Raw genomic sequence first — 19,710 nt, forward strand, 5'->3', positions numbered from 1 at the left:
AGGCAGGTAAATTTTTTTCTTCATTTTCTTCAGCCTAATTTTCTCTCTCACCCTGAAAATTGAAGAAAGGTTTTCCTAATCTGGGAAATCTGACATTAAATGTAATAGCAGCACAGTCTACTGGACTAAAGCTCTTCAGATTTCCCTTTCTCCCACTTATGTCGACATCACTTCCTCTGTGACTTTCTTAAAAAAAAGTAATACAGATAAAAATAACGATAAATAAAATCACACAGAAACACTGAATAGTTGAGGTCAAAAGGGACCTCTAGAGATTGTCTAGTCCTGCTCCAAGCAGGGTGAACTAGAGATGGTTACTCAGGGCTTTGTCCAGTCGGGTTTTGAGTATCTCCAAGGATGGAGATCTCACAACCTCTGCGGGCAGCCTGCTCCAGTGTTTGACAGCTCTCAGAATAAAAAAGATTTTTCTTATGTTTCAATAGATTTTTCTGTATTTCAATTTGTGTCCATTGCCTCTTGTTCCATCACTGGGCATCACTGAGAAGAGCCTGGCTCCATATTTTTTACTCCCTCCCATCAGGTATTTATGTACACTGATAAGATCCCCCCGATCTTGCTGTTCTCCAAGCTAAACAGCTGGAGCTCTCTCAGCCTCTCCTCATATGAAAGATGCTCCAATCCCTTCATCATCTTTGTGGCCCTTCACTGGATTTGCTACAAGTTACTGTCTGTCTCAGTACAATCGTGGATCTTATGCTCTATCTAATCACTTAATCTAAAGGACCAAATTATCACACAGGTCAAAACTAGTACTGATGGCTGCTTTATTCTTGCACTGAGGACAGTGCAAGTTTTTCCACCGACTTTAAACAGAACTAGACCTCTGCTAAATAGACGATTCTATGTAAAAGATGATAATGTATATTTACTGTACATGATATGCCCGTGATGGCCACAAGAATATTTCAATATAAAATGCAATGATAATTTTTTTCAGTTATATGCATTTGATAGCATTTAGACAATAGGCAACTCTTCTCACATTATATCTGAAACCTTTAACTCGCAGGTGTACAGAAACCAGTCTACAGTTAGCCATTACTGTAACTCTACAGCTTTGCATTTTGAAATGGATAACTACTCCAGAAACATTACACATAATATTATTGCTGCTGTAGAAGAACAACATAGCAGAAAAAACTCTTATGCTTAACTTCTATATTTTATACAAAGGTAAATGTACATCTATGTCAAATTTTTTTTTTTTAAGTGTCAGCCTTGACTTTTAAGTTTCTCCCACTTCTCCGCTCCCTCTTTGAAAACCCAGAGAAGAACATTCAGCAAAAGCAAAGATTCTGCATTCCACATCTCATACCATTTAGCTGTTGCTACAATTTTAATTATGCAAAACTCAGTGGGCTCTAATAAAATCTGACTAGGTAATTAATACTCTAAAACATACAGTGTGAGCTACTGAAAGGAATGTTCTACACAAATTCCCTCATGTCATAGAAAAGACTCAGGCAGCACAGTGTATTTCTCCATAGGTAAAAAAAAAATCCCATGATGTTAACAGCTTTTTTCATCCTATCTGCAATTAACCAAAGAATCTTAACACATTCCATTGTTTAAAAAGTTCATTTTTCTACTAGTTTCAGTTCAGACACATTCACTGGTGTGTATCATAGCAAAACCAGGGAAAGAGTATTACAGCAGAGATTTAAGAAATATTTATATTAACAGGAAGGCACAACTTTAAACTATTATTTTACTGATATGCACAAAAAGGACTATGATAACATTACAGTATTATGTTTAAATTTCGTTTTTTAGTTACATTTAGGTAATTCAGACATACATACACACACTCATATACACAAATATATGTTCTGAGATAAGATCTACATTATGATGCAGATGTTCCCCTGAGACCTGCACATGAAGGGGCTCTTCCCACCACGCCAATTCCATAGAATCAGCTTAATTTTGTGGTCTGTTCAAGCCAGGGAGAGGGCAGAGGCTGAGCAGGGTAAGGGTCTCAGTGCTATTACATCCTATTGGTCTTGTGGCAAATAAATAAGATCTACAAGCAAGGGTATTAATTTTCAGAGCTCCACATGATGATTTTGCAGAGAAGGACCAGAGAAGCATAGGACACAACAGACAGTATGGTGTGCTTTTACAACTGGGAAAGTCTTTTCCATAATAGTGAGAACACAGACTGTTCTCTCTGAACTTGTTCCCCTGGACGTTTTGCAGAGAAGCATGATTTGAGTGGTAGTTTCGACACGATTTGTATTTTTCCTAGAATCCTATCCTTTATCTCCTTAACACAAGCCAAAAAACATCTGGAACTTTATGTTGTTTTCATAATGTTTTATGCCAAAGCACAGACAGTAATCCTGGATTCTTTTTCTCTTCCTTGACACACTATAAATGGTGATAAGAAAATGAAAGTCATGAGAAGATCTGTGCTTAGGTTTACACTTTTGCTACAAAAGTAGAGATTTTTCATAACGGAGCATATTCATACATCTGTATCTGCAGCGTCTTTTACCCTGAGTTTTAAGAAAACACCTTATCAATTTTAAGTTTGACTTTGCAATATTTTGATGCAGTATCAGGCTTCTACAGGTAGTGAATTTTAAATATAGAAGCAACGAGTAATTTGCTTGGGAGTACAAAAGAGACGAATGATGGAACAGAGATTCAAAGGTAAATTTATAGCCATTGTAGCTTACCCTGTCCATTGTCCAGAGGCAAATGCATGAGAATCATTGTTACTAAGAATCATAACGCATAACAGTGTAAATGAAGGCCATTATTCTATGTTAGTCGTCTTATTATTGGCATCATGAAACCCTCAGCTTGTATTGAGGCTAGAGATGTGCTAACTACTAGGCAAACACATAAGGAGCTAGAGTCTGCCCTACAAGAAGTCAGATTAAGCTTTCAGTCCTCTGATAATGCACATTTCTCTCTTGAATGTTGCATTTTGAAGAAGTGATAGAAAATGTCTACTGTTTTTAATAAAGGATTATAATCAGTAAGGAGAGGTCTCTCTAGATCTAGCAAATGTGATTTTTAACAAAAGAAAAAACATTTTAAAAATAACTTCATTACACATGAAAAAGTAAAAATTACTGTGCCAAAAACTAACATACTGTACGGTAGTAATTTTTACTTAGCGAGAGCTTAACCTGCTTACAAAAGTTTACAAAAGTCACTACTGAAAACCAGTCATCTCTGGTATGACATATGCCAACAAAATCATAAAAACCCAACTACGCAAAACTTCAGTGAGCAGAAAACAAACCACGAGTAGAAGGGGAAAGCAAGCAGACTCAACATTTGACTTGAACTTCTATTGGACTTACAAGTCCAACAGAAGTGATCAAAACTAACGATTCTGCAGGAGCCCATCAGCTGCAAATTGGAGAATATCAGATTGTAGAGTTTATTCTATAGAAACATTATCATACCTAATAGCCCTACCACACCAGGAGAGGTGAGTGGGAAGAAAGGGACACAAAAAGTTGAAAACAGAAAGGAGTTTGATGACAGCATGACGTGAGGCACTTCTTTCTCAAAAACATGCACACCATATACAGAAAGGTTGCCAAAGCTAATTGTGCATGTGCTCTGCTATGCTCTCTGGTAGTTTGGGTAGTTCTGAGTCTCAAGCCTCAGGAAGCCTAGCAACGAAGAAAATAGTGAGGCATTTTTATGCAGAACAGTGCCACACATTTGTACATTTTCAGCAGTATCTGAGCTATCTTTCTCACACGGTCATTGCCCAGTGTATGATACAGAGACTGTGCTATTCATTTGCGCTCCAGTTCAAGGTATGTGTGCAAGCAGAAAACAAACCCTTATTCTTCTTAAAAGAAAAATCACCAACTCCAAGAACAGGGATGATTTTCCATTTCTACAATCAGTCAGTGACAAAGTGAACACTGATATGAATTAACAATCCAAACTTAATTTACTAGAGGATATAGCAAGACCCTAAATATTGAAGTCATATTTTCATTATGAACATGTTTCATAATGTACTTGGGCCAGCAATTACAACTACAAAACTGATAGTTTCAGCATTTGCTGAAAATGCACTTTGGTGAAGTTGATTTATCTGTAAAAAACCTTGCTACACAAAGACAACTTGCATGCAGATTCATTTGGTACTTGGCTACGACAAACCAATTGGTCAATGCAATTGATGTGTGTGCACCAGGGTGAGAGAAAACAACTTACAAAAACGTCCTCAGGAAAGTACGAGGCTAAGCAAGGGAGCAAAACTACTCTAAAAAGACAGCAGTCAATGTTGTTTATGAACCATTGCTTATCACATGCAAGTTAAGTTGCTCCTAGTTTGCCAGAAGTGGTATAACTCAATAGCGCAGAACAAGTGCTTAACTAAACTTTTCAACACACCACACGACCAAAAACATTACTAGCAAATGCAATTTTTGATTACATGAGAAGAAAAAAGCAAAAATTGTAAATATACTTTGAAATATATTTTCACAGTATATAACAGACATCTAGGAGCCTATTGACTCTACCAAATAGGCAAATGAACTTCTGCCAATATGTCAGTTATATTGTTCTGTAGGTAACCGTGATAACATAATTTTACATTAAGAAGCTAAATGTTCACCTTATTTAAAAAAAACCAAACAACTTGTTAAAAGCATAACAAACTAAAAAACCCCAAACAGGTAAAATCACTCAGCTAAGAAAACCTGAAATATCCTCTAATATGCTATCCATAGTCTGTGTGTTAAAAGCTAAAGGACATACATCTACACACACAAAATAAAGCTATCACTGCTGTGTGGACTAAAGAATATTTTCACAGCTATTTTTCCTCATCCTTGGAAACATTCATTACTCTTAATACAGTAACATCCTGAAATTTTATAACATTTTGGATTTCTTTGAAATGAAAAGTCCATTTTATTGTTTTTTAATTAAATCTATTTCCCCGAAAGGTCTTTAAAGGCTCTACAAACTACCTTGCATTTTATTATTGCTGACAGTTATCTAAACCACGCTTCAATGCCCTCTTTATCCTTTAGTGAACAATTGAAAGATCATATGCTAAAAAGACTTGTGCTTTCTCTTCTTCTAGCCCTATAATTAAGGCATTTTAATACATTTCTTCATAGTCATTAAGAGAGCACAATGTTAAAAATTAATGAAATGAGACAATTTTGAGTTTAACAACCATAAATACATACAACATAAATTTGTCTCAATTGTACATGTGAAAAAAAGCCTTCTTGAAATCACATGATGAGATTACCAAATTGTCAAGATTTTGCTTTTGCTGTCTAAGGGTATTTAAATGATGTATGGTAGCCTGACAGTACTACAGTGTTGTTACATACCCCACAAGAGAGGTAAACATTTCTCTCAAACATTCAAATTCCATTGGTTTTAGTATGTTTTTGTTTACCTTATGTATATGCCTATAAAAAAGTGGTATTGCTGGATGATGCTGAAATGGGGGAGGAAAGAGAAGACAGGAAGAAGACAAAGACATACAAAGGGAAAAATGATCATAAGTCAATTGTAAAAATCTGACTATAACACCACCTACTTACAGCAGTACTTTAATAATGCTTATAATAAACAACAAGATTTTCTTAATTTGGATTGTTTTTTCTAAGAAACAGAGCTCACTATATTAATGTATCTCACATTTTTTCAACAGACGTTAATAAGTGGGTTTTTTTCTTTACACTGCGAAAGGAATTCAATGTTTCTAAGTACATCATCATCACTTCCATATACACCAATTAAATATAGGGTGCAACTGTACTATAGCCATGTTATTACTGAGTATTTCCAAAAGGTATTACTAATGAGCAAATTATACAACTTATCTTTTACAACTCAGTTAAGTTTTTCGAGGTGTAAGTTCTTTATGTAAGTTCTTTATGCTTTCTCAACTAAATGTTGAAAAGACAGAGTGCAACATAAAGTGAGAGGATTACAGGTTTTTTTTTTCCTTAAGATAGACACACACACAAAAAAAGAAGTTGCTCTCCAGAAGATTTTTTAGGGTTGTCAGACTGTTGTATTATAAACAACCTTATTAGTCCTTTATAATTACAATAGGTACCTCTGGACAAGATCGAGCAGACATGACAAATGCTTCTGACTTCTTTTTAAATCGAACCTGGAAGGTCATCGCTGAACAAACAGAATGCTATACAACTGGGGCCATAAATTGTGAAAGCTAACAAAAAGGTAAGTTTTTTCGATATTAAAAATTAAAATTATTCTGTTCAGGCTTTTCTGTATAAAATCAAGAAAAAGAGGATGAAATAGTTTAAAAAAGATAAGTAGCTAAAAAAAAAAAGAAATCCTTACAAACTTCATTATCACACTTTACCTTTCGGCAGCTGAAGCTGTATTTTAGTACTTATGCAATGTCTTTAAAGTAGTTGCTTTATTTTACAAATATGTTCTTAAAGATAATTCCCTAATGAGGATTTACCCAAGTTTGCATTTACTTTTTTTTCAGCATTATGATGAAACTGTGGACAGTTAAAAAAAAACAGTCAGTCTCAAATCTACGGGACTTGCTTGCTGTTATCCTCAAATCAAACCAGTAAAAGGATAACATAATGCTGTGCATTTTTCTTAACATTTTTATTTTGTTTTAGGATCATTTAACAGTACTGGTAGTTTTGGATTAAATTTAATTTGTATGGAGATAAACAGTAAGTTAAGTGACTAGAACTGGAAACCAATTGATGGATCTCACTTTTAAATCTCGTATTTCAGTTTGGAGAGGAAATGTAAGGATTGAATTAGAAAGCTGTAAACTCTTGATGAGAATTAGTCGTATAAAACAAAAGAAAATGAAACCTTCAGTTATTTTCCTTACAGTTAGGCTGAATGAAATTGCAAATCAACAAAAGATTTGGATAGCACTCAAATCAACAGCTTTACCTAACAAAAGTTCTAGCAGTGCACTGAGCATACCATTTGAAACAAATATGAAATAAATATGAAATATGAATGACTTTAAAAAGAGCCATATGAGAAGCAAAACAGTAAAATCACCAAAATTGAAGCAAAGGAAATTTGAACTGAAATGTATGATGGGCAATTAAGTACCTATTTTGACAATTCTAAGTGGTCAAGTTTTTAAAGTATGACACAGAAACCTTAACCTATCTATATATGAGTGATAAATGAGGCATTTTGTGTCATTACATTCCCATAAATCACTTTCTTTAACTGCTGATGGCTTTTATCAGGTCTAACCTTTTCAAGCTTCTATCAGAGTGCTAACATTTTCAACTTTGACACATACGCAGTTTACAAATTCTGCAGCTGATTAACTCTGGACAGAAGCTCAGTGCCATCATTGTCTTCGTCAAGTTGGGTTACAGCTTCAGTGTCTCAAAAACTCACATGCATCCTTCGTATGCCAGAAAATCTCACTTAATGTATTGGGCTGTATTGCAAAGGATGCAAGATATTTCTCCTTTTGAAACAAATAAATGAGAACATACTTTCAAAATTACTCTTCTACAGAGAGCCTGAAATATGTATACTTTTCATTATTTTAAAATCAAGTAAATAGTACATTCCAAATAAAGAGATATAAATAATGTGATCAATTTTACATGACTATATAATTTAAACAAACTTGGGATCAAATCAACTCAATTACACAAAAAATGTGGTCAAAGTCTCTGAGGTAAAGAACAATAAATAGTTGGAAAAAAACTAAATATTGCAGTGTATTATATATATGATATTACAAAATATTGCAATTATAAGCTGATCATGATCATGGGCCCTTACATCATTTTGTGGGATCCCTTGCTAAAGTCCTCTCTGAACTATTTTGTAAATTTCAAAGATTATAAATTGCAGTATCTTGAAATTGTAAATTTCAAAGATTCAATTTCAGCATTACAGCACTTAGGACACAAAATGAATTTAACCATGATAATCTCAGAACACAATAAATGCAACAGCAGAAAAGAAACACAGGAAATAATGTTTTATCATGCATAAGTGAACTCAAAGATTTCAAGGAACACTTGCTTTCTGTAGGAACTAAAACTAAATTACGTATTTGTATGACACACTCAATTTTTGCTAGAAATAGCTGATAAAATAGTTGATAAAAACCCCATCTAGGTGTGTGTCTTCAAAAACATTTTAACTTACTGTATTATTCCAACAATGAAAAGCCAGCAATACAGTAGTTCTTTCTGTCTTAGTAGCATCAAGACATAGTAAGAACGGTAGTAGAGCTTTAATATGAACACCTGCATTTTCATTATTTTTTTAATTTAAAAATGTGCAGAATATAATTTAATTCAGATGTATTTCATCTATTGAAACAAGCAGTGAAACATTCACGGAAATGCATTTACAAGATGTAATTGATCTAGACACCGAAACAAAGCTCAAGTTTAAAGAGATACTGTCTTTAATAATATTAGTCAGACTGAAGAAATTTTCATGTTGGTTGTGTGACCACCGGAAGCCTGGTACTTCAGATGGTATTAGTTTTGATAAGAGCTAACTAGACATCAGACCTAAATAATGAAACCTGAAGAGACAGACTTGGACCATGCAAATAGGAATGTCTGCAGAGGCTCTCGTGCAGTTGATTGTCTCTTGTTGATAAACAACACATCTTATAAAAAGCAGTGGATGAAGGACAAATTTTTTCAGCATCACAGCTAAACCAGCCTTGTAATGTCAATATTTAAGGCCTATCCATGAAATATTAAAAAGTTCTTTATTTCACTAATAATGTTACACATCAGAGAAGCTGTGCAGTTACACTTTGACAATTCAGATGTAAATCTTGGAATGTCTGTAAGTATTCATGACAAAGGCATATTTACCATTTAAAACAAAAGGACATAATTTCTTGATGTTCATATCAAAGACTAGTGATGGATGAGAGCACGCTAATCAAATGACAAACCAGAAGGAACACAGATGCTTGCTATTTCGATCAGGAGAGGGAAATGAAGATCTCCTTCCTAAATTAAGATATAAACATTCTAAAATTATACACACAAATATATACGTAAGTTTGTATAACACACTGTGTATGCATAGGAGCTTGGGATGTTCTCAAGTAGACGTGCTACAAATACTAACTAGAATAATTGCCAATTTAGTTAAGGTCAGAAGAAGCCGCATATAGTAAAGAAAATCAACCATTGGCTTTGATCAATTCCAGTTAATTGCTTATGAATTTATATATTCAGAAGCAATTTTAGCTTTCTTATATTAAAACTCCCCAAGTAATGAAAGAGAATCATTTAACCTTTTTTTTTTTTTGTAATTTGTTTCTTACTGCCTTAGTTCTAGGTATAAATTATGCTTATGTGAAATTACACTTATGTAATTTAAAATTGCATAAAATCAATGTAAACATTACTGAGAACAAAAATGTAGACTGTTTATGTGGGATGCAATATAGCAAGACAAGTGTGGAACTTCAGAACCACATTTTTATTGTAAGCTTTTACATTTTTGATGGATACATCTTATTTCAGTGTCTTGCTTTATGTGCACCCAAAATGTTTCAAACTAATATGCATGTTTAACAAGAACTCCTAAACATCAAGAACTTTGCTTACTAAGCATGAGAGTCACAACCGCTGTCAGTGAGACAGCCAAACGTTTGTTAAATTTGTAGATCTGTATGCAGTGGCAAGGTCCAGTGAGGCCCAATGATACTTTCACAAAGTACTTGTCAAATGATAACATTCAACTCCTTGAAATCCATCTTTCTCTTTCTCCTTTAAGCAGGTAGTAACTATAAAGCAGATCCCTCTGATACCTTTTCCATTAAAATTCTGCAATAACTGAACAGCTTTTTGATATCCTCAGGAAAGTACCCTGGTCACTCTAGTTCTGAACAGAGAAAGAAAAGCCACTTTGCTAAGTGGAGAACTATTCATAAAACATAGTTGTTTATACCTTCCTGTAGCTATGAAACCTACAAATAAAGTACTAAAAAATGAAAATATACTGTAATCCAGAATAACTGCATTTTTAAAAAAAATTAGTCCCCCACATACAGATTTCAAGAATTTACAAGGAAGAACAGTATATAATCTATAGAAAAGTACGTAATTGAACATAAACTGGTGACACTGAGGGGGAAAAAAGATATTTGAATTAAAAATATTCTTAATGCAAAAATATTTTTATTATTGTTAAAATAATTTTTACCTGACCCTTTGAGCAGAAATGCATCTGAAGTCAAGAATTATATAATGTCTGTTTGAAGTGTAGTGTTTAAAAAAATACACCGACACCAACAATCATTTTGCTCTGCTACTCAGAAGCCCTAGTAGGACACATCTGACGATGTGCTTAATGCAACTTACCCAAATACCCTGAGTGCCTCCTTTAATGCAAGATTAGCATCCTAGGAAAGCAGATTCTTGTGCTCCAGCAACACAAATCCACATTGTACAATCGCCCAGAATAAACAAAATGTGGGCAGTTTCAATATATACTTTTCAGTCTCATCTTTAATCAAGAGAAACTGCTCTAACAGAGGCTGAATGGTAACTTGGGACTCCACAGTGACACTGCATTTCTTTTTGCCTAAGCCAAGATTTCCTAGGCACAAGGAATTTGTGCAACTGTATGGAAATGTAACTGCTGTCCATTAACCGGCCAGGGACTACTGAATCTACTCATTTTATACCTCAGATTTCTCTTAGATTGTGCACTAACCTCACCAGTCTCATGTTTTTATGTGCTTTATTTACTGTGAGTCTTGTCTGTAATCAGTTATTGACATTATTTACTTTTTTCCTATATTAATACAAATAGTTTTATATTCTATATATAGTAGTTTATCATTTAATATATTAAAGGCTGCTTAAGACACAACTAAATTCCCTCACCTCTTGAACCTTTTTTGAAAAATTTACTGGATGCCCAATATATATAATATTCAATAGCATGTGAGAATAATTTTTATGCAACTCTGATAGTTAGAAAGATAGATAACTCAATTATTAGATCATCTATCAAAATATTCAGATGTATAAGAGGCTACTAAAAAGATTGATGACTGAGAAAGTCCACTGATTCTCTAGCCATCATATTCACACATTTGGCTAGACAACATTTTTCGCTGCCTTCACAAGCAAGCTTCATTACCCATCACTCCACTGAAAAGAGTTTATTATGAGGCTGCCATCTTGGCAAGACTATTATTTAGATGATAAATGTTGAGAGAAAAAGTGTGTCTAGATTTTTTTTTTAAGATGAGCTTTTTGACAGATAAAACAAACAGCATCTACATTTCTAATTAACTTAAATTTGGCATATACAAATACAGGTCAGTAAAGCTATGATATGCTACTAGATTATCTTCCATCTGAATCTTGCCCTTAATTTGTAAAATGTAAATTAACTAATTAGAAGAAAAGCGGCATTATCTGTGACAAAATGCTTCTTCTACTTCTTTGCCTTGTGACATTTATGATCAACTGTAGTCCTTCATTCTAACTTCTAATAGATGGATAATTACGCTTATACTAATTTATTAGGCTTTTAGTATTTTAAACCAAATGAAAACTTGAGTTTCTGAAGGCAAGGAAGCACAACACATTGCAACATGCAGCTAAATTACATACTTGCCAGCTTCACTTCATTCGCAATATTATGCTGTTTACATGTATATGTCACATGAATATGGGTATGAAGGTACCACTTTCAATATTCAAGTACCTGACTCAAAGGAAAATGTCTATCAATATTATTAAAATTTCCTTGAAATCTCTGTATCCTTTCTGTGCATGATGCACAGTAATAATGATATTTTTGTTCCTTAGTACTATGAGTTAAATTTCGCTTTATACTCCTATTACCCTCCTCAATTGTCATTTGAAATGGATTAGACTAGCAAATATAGAATTACATGAAGGAAGGGGGAGTTGGTCATTCTTGAGTTTCAGCCCAGCAACTTGACCTTGTTAAGTAAAAAATATATGATATCATAGTTTACAGGAAGGGATTCTTTTCGCTTTGGTTTGGTTTGGTTTTAACTATTGCTAGGTAGATAAAGACTCAACACTAAGAAATACATTGAAAATGTCAGATGTAAATGTCAATTAAAAATTACAAGGAATTCTGAAAGGTAAGGTCTGTGGGGGGTTGACATTCCTTGACATAGCGGAGTGTCTGCAACCAGGCCTTTGGCAAGCATAGCAGGATCTATGCTGTCAGCTCTTATCGTTCATAAACTTAGATGCTTGTCTAATCTGAATGAGAAATACCAGGAAAATTGGAGCTGAAGCCTTGCAGTAATGTGGATGGAAGCTGAAAACGCTCTATCTGTACTACATGAGTCTCCTGTGACATAATAATATTTAAGACAGTACAGAAAAATATAAGGGAAAAAAATTTTAAACAAAGCTGTGTAGTGCTTCATTTACTACTTTTTAAGCTGAGAATGTAACAATCTTAGCAGTGGAAGAGGTTTAAGTAATAGAATTAAATTATAATGAAAATCCCAATTTCATGTCCATATTAAATACAGTATCTAAGGAGAACAACGCATGAAAACATATACTTAATTAATATCAATTCAAATGTAAATGCAAACATGAATACAGTATGGTCTGTTCTTCCTTTGCTTTGACAAAAATTAGTTTTGATACAAAATAAAACAACCTACAATGCTTAGCGAAACGATTAACATTATGGCAATGCTAGGCATAAGCCATGGTCTCAATAGAAAATGTCTTTATGCTCTGTTATTCAATCACATTGTTAAAGAGGGGATGACTGGTAAAATCTAAAACCATTACTTTATGAAAAATCTTTTTTTTTTTTACTTTAGCTCTAAACTACATGTTGATTTTTATACTGTCCATGTGTCATTAAATAAAGGTAACAATAATTCATGTCAAATGCTGTTGGAAATAAGCTAAATGTATCTAGAACATTTGTGAAGTGCAGAGGTATGCCTCTGTGTGTGTGTGTGTGTGTGTGAATGTACACATATATCTGTTTATCTCACAGGAGAACACAAAATTTTATCATCTTCACAAATTAAAATACTGAATCAGTAAACTAGCAGAAAACAGCACTCTTCACTGCTTTTGATTCTCTTCTTGTCTATAAACAAACATATCTTACTCAGTGCTACTAAGGTTACCAAGTTGGCATGGCAAATTTTAAAAAAGTTAATTATTTTTGAAGAAACTTATCTATATATAGTCAAAAGTGGCAAAAATCATCATAAACTCTCTCTTCCATCTACATCCATTTTTGTTTAAGATTAATTTACTAATTCAAGTGGAGCCAGGAGGGAGAGAAAAAGGAGCAGAGCAAAACCCAGCATGTGTGAAAATCTACAAGCATTAGATAGCTAAACAAACCCCAAGTCCCTCAGTGTTGCAGTAAGGTCAAAACCTTTCAGCATTGTACCAGTGTGTCAAAATATGTCAACAAACCATCATACTGCAAGAAGAAGAATGACCTTTCAGTTCTTTATGTTTGGGCTGCCAGTGAAGCTTTGGATACTGGGTATGCATGAACAGTTTTCCTAGCCACTTGACAAATGCAACTCCCAAGGTTTCCTCCAAGTCAAGCTGTTATACCACTGGCTTTCAACTCACCAGTACAACTTTTTAAACCATTTGCAATTGGAGAATATTGATCTTGTTATGGAACAGACATCCATAAACCCACAGCATAACTCCCTCTTCCCCTACCGTCTACAATCAGACAACAATTATTACTTAAACAGTCTTCACAGTAGGATGTCAAACGATTTTAAACAGCTGAACAGAAAAAAATGTATATTGTTCTGATGTTCTGATTCAGCTTTTGCTCACATATGATTCATCCTTATAGTCAACTGCAAATGAATCTGAACAGAACACTCTTCTCAAAAAACCCTAAGAACACATCGGCTGTATTTGTGACTGAAATACAGTCCTTTGCATTATTTCTGTTTGCATTTATCTGAAATAAATACCTTTTTTAACCTACAGGACTCTATGATAATTTTACTATGACTTAGTTATAAACTGAAGTCTCAAGATCAGACATAATGTATTAATTAACAACACATTTAATCATGAATTTAGGCTTCAAACAAGTGTGGTTACTCTTTTAAAATTACTTATGGGAAACTTGCTTTTGAAGCACAGGACTAACAACATTTAGAATACAAGCAAATGGAGGAAGGAATTTAGCACAGGGATGACTTACTATTCTTATTCAAAGAGAAGATGAAATGCTTCTCTCTCACTATGTGAAATTACCTTTAGTTTAAGATCAGTGTCAAATATGACATTTTCCTACTGTCTTCCTCACATATAGTAAAGTTTCTTTAGCTAATAACGGCATCAAGCTTTCTCCTGGGACTCTCTAGAAATTACATTCCAGAATGTACATATGCCTTAGCCAGGCTTGCAGAAGATAGAAAATGTAAATTGCTGTATTTGAGTTTATATCTTCTTACAGCAAGTCACTGACAGTGCACCCACTAATTACTATTTGAACCGTGTGTTGCTGATCTCTATATGCCTCTTAGAAAACAGCAGTCGTGCTTACCAGCTCTAACAGACTTTTACAGCAAGGACTCTGATTTTTAATTTAAGTTAGAAAAAATTATAAAATTAGATACTATGGAAAAAAAAGAAACAGCAGCATTCATTTAAACCCTAAAATAATTTACAACATGTTCTCAGACCCTGTTTTAAAGTGCAATCTGTGTTACTTCCTGTTCATGCTCTCCAAATTACAAGAAATACACCAAAGCAGGCCAGTGAACAATGAAAAGTGTGGTATCTACTACACATGCACAAAGCAATTATATTTTGCACATGCAGTTGTCTTGTTTACCCAGTGGCAGTGAAAGCTATAGCCAGCTCAGTGGATGCCACCACTTTGAAGAAACAAACATATTGAGGGAAGGGATTCTGTAAGTACCTGAATCATTTTATACTAAGTTTGTTCAGTATATAAAATAGCTTTTCCTAAAACATCACTCTGCAAAATCAGTCTGGGAATATGCAAGACCAAACTTGCCTTTTCCTGTTTCTTTATTATTGAAAATTCTCAATATCTAAACAGTACCTTAAATTACAACTGTGCAAACCCACTGACAAGGTACACTTTGTACATTTTTAATGTGAAGCTTAATTTGAAGATGAGGTTGCAGTGCAGCACTGCAACTGAAAATTGCTTAACAATACCATTGATGTATGAGCCATAAAAAACCTTGCTAAGCTGTCCCTGCAGAACTCGGGAGTAATAAAAAGGTGTTCTTTTGCACTGAGGTGAACAGACATGGTTGACTGCATCTAGGGAGCTGTTCTGTTAAATGAGAAAGTGCCATTTCTTTCCTGTCAGTACAGACCAATTTAAGACACTCACAGGTTTAGTTAGCACAGAGTACAGGATTTAATGAAATACACACATAGCAGCAAACAAACTACAGCTATGTTCAAAGCTTTCAGTCAGATTGTGTGCAGAATTAAAACTTACACCTGTGACAGATGTGGGGAAAAACCTAGAAACTTTTCCAGTCTCACTCCTAGTTTTCAGAGAAACAGTAAAAAACCTGAATGGAAAAGGTCTAAAACCTCTCACCTTCATTCCTTTCAAAGTATCTAGACCTGTATTTCTATTCACATCTAACAGGCGATGTCACAGGTCTTCTCTCCAATTTCATTTCGGCTTTAAGATCAACCCTAAACTATCAACTGAGTGTCATGATATCTCTATTGTGAACTGATGCTTCTTCTCCAAATGATTCCTCCTGCACAAGGAAAGGAGACACACAGGTGCGGTGAATTGAGTGGGAAGCTGGTTCTCACTTGAGAGATCCTTGCATAGGCTGATTAAATCATACAAAATTGATTCACAGTTTGTGCAGCTACACCTGTGTCTTTTCACATAAATAGTTCCAGAGAGCAATGAAAGTTAACTGTCTAACCTACACGCAACCTAATCTGTCAACAAGTGTTCGTTAACCCAACTGTCATATTAGAAGATGCTGCAGTAACTCAGAATTCATTTCAGAAGATGTTGTGATACTGTTAGTTTGGCCAAGCAGTACCAAAATTAAAACTAACAGGATTTGTTATTTAACACCACACCCCCCCCCCCCAAATCTGCCTAATTTCCATAGTTAACCTATCACTAAATTCTGGATTTAGGGAGTAACAAATCTCACTAAGGAGATTTCTAGTTTCCTTTATATGAATGTAAAGTCACTATATTTAAGAATCAACAATTTTTGTAGTTGTTTTCAATATGAACTGCTGTAACAGAAGACGTGGCAAAATCTCAAACCTACTTCCAAAACAGTCTTATTGATCCACATGTCAATTCAGTCTAGCTTTTGCAACGTTAAAGGTACTTGATTAACAGCTCACTGAGATGTTATTCCATTTCTGAAGTTGCAATATTAATTAGTACATGATAAAATTAAAATGAAGTTAGCTATGTCTTGGTTTCCTGATAAAAGCATAAGAGAAGTTTCTTTTGGAAACGTCAGATTCAAATGGTACACACTATTCTCAAATGTTTTACACGTTTTACAGCTCAAACCAAAATGTGGATAGTCATTTTGTTCAGCACAAAAAAAGACAGAAACTACAACTTCAACTCTGCAATGGCAACTTTACTGCAAACAACAAATGGATCAGTGCCTTCATCCTACTTGTCTACTCAACTTTCACCCCATCTCAACTTAGTGAGTATCTTTATGCTCATGTTACCTATTTAAAATTCACTTCTTGGAACTGCTTTTTTCTGAGACCATCACAGATCCCTTCAAACGCATCCTTTCTTCTCAGAAAATATTCCAGCCAGTACATCTAATGGGCTCCCCTCAGCCTGAGCTGCTCCATCTCCTCTTATTTACACTGATGTGCAAGTTCAGCACCGTTTGCATCAGCATCTTTCCTGCCATTCTCACCATTTGCCTAGATATTTTGTATCCTCAAATTTCTTTCTAAGTCTTGTATTCTGGTTATATGTTTCACAAATTCTTTTATACAAATTTCCTACAGTATCTTCATTCAACAACTTACAGTCTTCCTGAGGTTCCCATTTACCTCGATTCAAGTTTTCCAAGTCACTGCTTTCTGGTTCTTCTCATGTCAATCAAGAACGTTGCTGCAGAGCATAATTCCGAACTCTGATGATGTTATTCTCAAGATTTGATTTCCCTTTCTCTGCTGCCTCCTATAGAATCTGCTTTTAACATATTTCCCAAGCTAAGACTAGCTATTGTCACCTTGGCATTTCTCATATTTAGCTGAAATACCAACAGTCACCAGACTAGCCTCTGATGTTGGCACATGCTGCCTATTTGTTGCATGTTCACATGTTTGTGCCGTCTTCTCCACTATCCCTCAGATTTCATTGACGCTCTCTTGTGAAGACTTAGCAGACTTCTAAATTTATGCTTTTAAAAATCCTTTATTAAAACTTTCATTTACCTCACTAGGGTTCCACCACATACAAAAATGGAACTGAAGATGAAGCATCTTGTTTAGGATTTTTTTTTAAGAAAAATCCTCCAGTGAGGAGGTTTCTAGTACCATGGAAAGATATATAAATATACACAATAACGACCTTTGTAAGAATAAAGCAGAACTATTTTACCCATCTTTAAAAGAAAAGATCTTTATACCAATACCATCAACATGTTCAAAAATTCTGGCTGGCATAACTTATTTCCCTCCTTATGTTCCTGCAAATACTTACTACATTTTTTAGCTTGAAGACAATTGTTATTACTGTTTAAAATGTAGATAATATAAAAACCCCAACTTTATTTAAAAAAAAAAACCAAACAGTGAAACAGTATTGTCCTAGATACAATGACCATGAACAATAAAGTTCTTTACACACAAAGCCCACTTGCTTTGTGAAGATTTTATAACAAATTTGGCACCTTGCAGGTATTACAAAATGTTACAGCAAAATCTTCCTTCAAAGTCAGGTACTAAAAAACCTGACATACAACTTCTGTAGCAAAGTAACTTATTCTGTCATCTAGCATCACTGTAAAATCACCATATATATCTGCTGCATGTTAACAATTATGATGTGAATTTTTCACAAATATTTCAGCATTCCATTTTAAACTAAAAGAGGGTAGATTTAGACTAGATATAAGGAAGAAATTTTTTACAATGAGGGTGGTGAAACGCTGGAACAGGTTGCCCAGAGAGGTGGTAGATGCCCCATCCCTGGAAACATTCAAGGTCAGGTCTCACTAATTAATGACATTCAAAATGCCAGATTAGTAACGTGTTTTGTTCACATGGCTTAAAACAAAAGTCACTAGTGTTTTTTTCCAGTAACTTCTTTTAAAAATGCAGTCCTATTTATCTATAAGGAAAAATAACAGAAATGTACCTGTTCCAGTAGCTCCAAAACTGGTCCTGCAAGTAGGCTTGGTGGCTACTTTCGTCACCGAACGAGGCTTTGCTTTCAATCCAGTGAATTATGTGTCCTTCAACAGCTAGGGTGACAGAGAAAATAAAACGAACTCTGAAAATCAAACTCAACAGCCTGCAAGAATGTGTTTGGGAATATCCTATCTAGCCCCCAATCTACCACATAATTCATGGTAACTCATATGCAACAGAGTTACATATTTGTAAAAATACCTTTCAAATATGCATATAGGACATTTTTTTAAAAAAGTACCAGAAAATATTTTAACGGATAATTACATCAAATTCATTTTATTACACCCTGTTCTAGGTATTTGCATTTACTCTAACACAAACAGAATGTAAAGAAAAAGAGACTAGACTAAGGTGCAATTGCATCGTACTTTCACCCTTCATTTGATGGAAAGGACTTGTCAGGTAAGGATTTGAAAACTTCTGGTGAATAACAAGAACAGTTAGCTAAGCTGCTAAAAACAGAAACTTTTCACCAGTCCAGAGTGGAAGGTGTGAGAATGGCAAGAAAGTTTATCATAGATATATATCTGCTTCCTTACTTCTGCAAAATCAGTAATGCTTCACTACAAAGAAGTTAGGAATAAGAAGGCTTATGTGAACAAATGTGATTGTGAATTTCTGTTTCTTTCAATGCTGTGGGATTTGCTTTGGTTCATGTCTTTCCTCATTTCTTGCAGGAGTGAATTTCTAATATTAATAAAATTATCTTTTTTTGGTAAAAGGAAAGTCCTCTCTGAAGCTGACAACCTAATTTTGCAGGAGAAATCATGAGATCACTCTAAAAGATCATTCTTTCTGCAGAAAGGTAATGTGGGGTATCATTATTGAGGTCTTTAAAAATGTTTCCTTTACTTTGAGTTCCCTATGATATCCACAGCCATGATGTCTTAGCCTACGTTTGACCTGGGATGAGGTACTCAAAGGGCATGCAGATCCAGAAACACAATACAGAAAGATTAGAAGAGGCTATGGCAGCACGATTGACTACAGACTGTAATATTACTTGGGAAATCTGGGTAAATAACTCATGAAGTCACCACACTAAGCTCTATATGCCACCACTACCCTGCTATCAGTAACCAAGTTAACTTATCACAGAATCATAGAACGGTTTGGGTTGGAAGGGACCTCTCAAGGTCATCTAGGCCAACCCCCCCCACCTGTGGGCAGGGACATCTTCAACTAGATCAGGTTGCTCAGAGCCCCGTCCAACCTGACCTTGAATGTTTCCAGGGATGGGGCATCTACCACCTCTCTGGGCAACCTGTGCCAGCGT

At 34.7% G+C, this 19,710-nt stretch overlaps 1 protein-coding gene across 4 annotated transcripts in view; it reads right to left on the reverse strand.

Moving 5' to 3' along the window:
• Positions 1-19,710, reverse strand: part of CDIN1 (CDAN1 interacting nuclease 1) — a 128,367-nt gene that overhangs the window by 44,758 nt on the left and 63,899 nt on the right. For all 4 annotated transcript variants that reach the window (XR_012995912.1, XM_076344930.1, XM_076344929.1 and 1 more), the window contains one exon: positions 18,379-18,484. Coding sequence is in view for 3 of the 4 variants with exons in the window: in XM_076344930.1 (XP_076201045.1) it covers positions 18,379-18,484 (106 nt within the window). In the remaining variant the exon portion in view is untranslated. The remainder of the gene's footprint in view (positions 1-18,378; positions 18,485-19,710) is intronic.

Source organism: Aptenodytes patagonicus, chromosome 7 (assembly GCF_965638725.1).
Source record: "Aptenodytes patagonicus chromosome 7, bAptPat1.pri.cur, whole genome shotgun sequence".
Classification (NCBI taxonomy): Eukaryota; Metazoa; Chordata; class Aves; order Sphenisciformes; family Spheniscidae; genus Aptenodytes; species Aptenodytes patagonicus.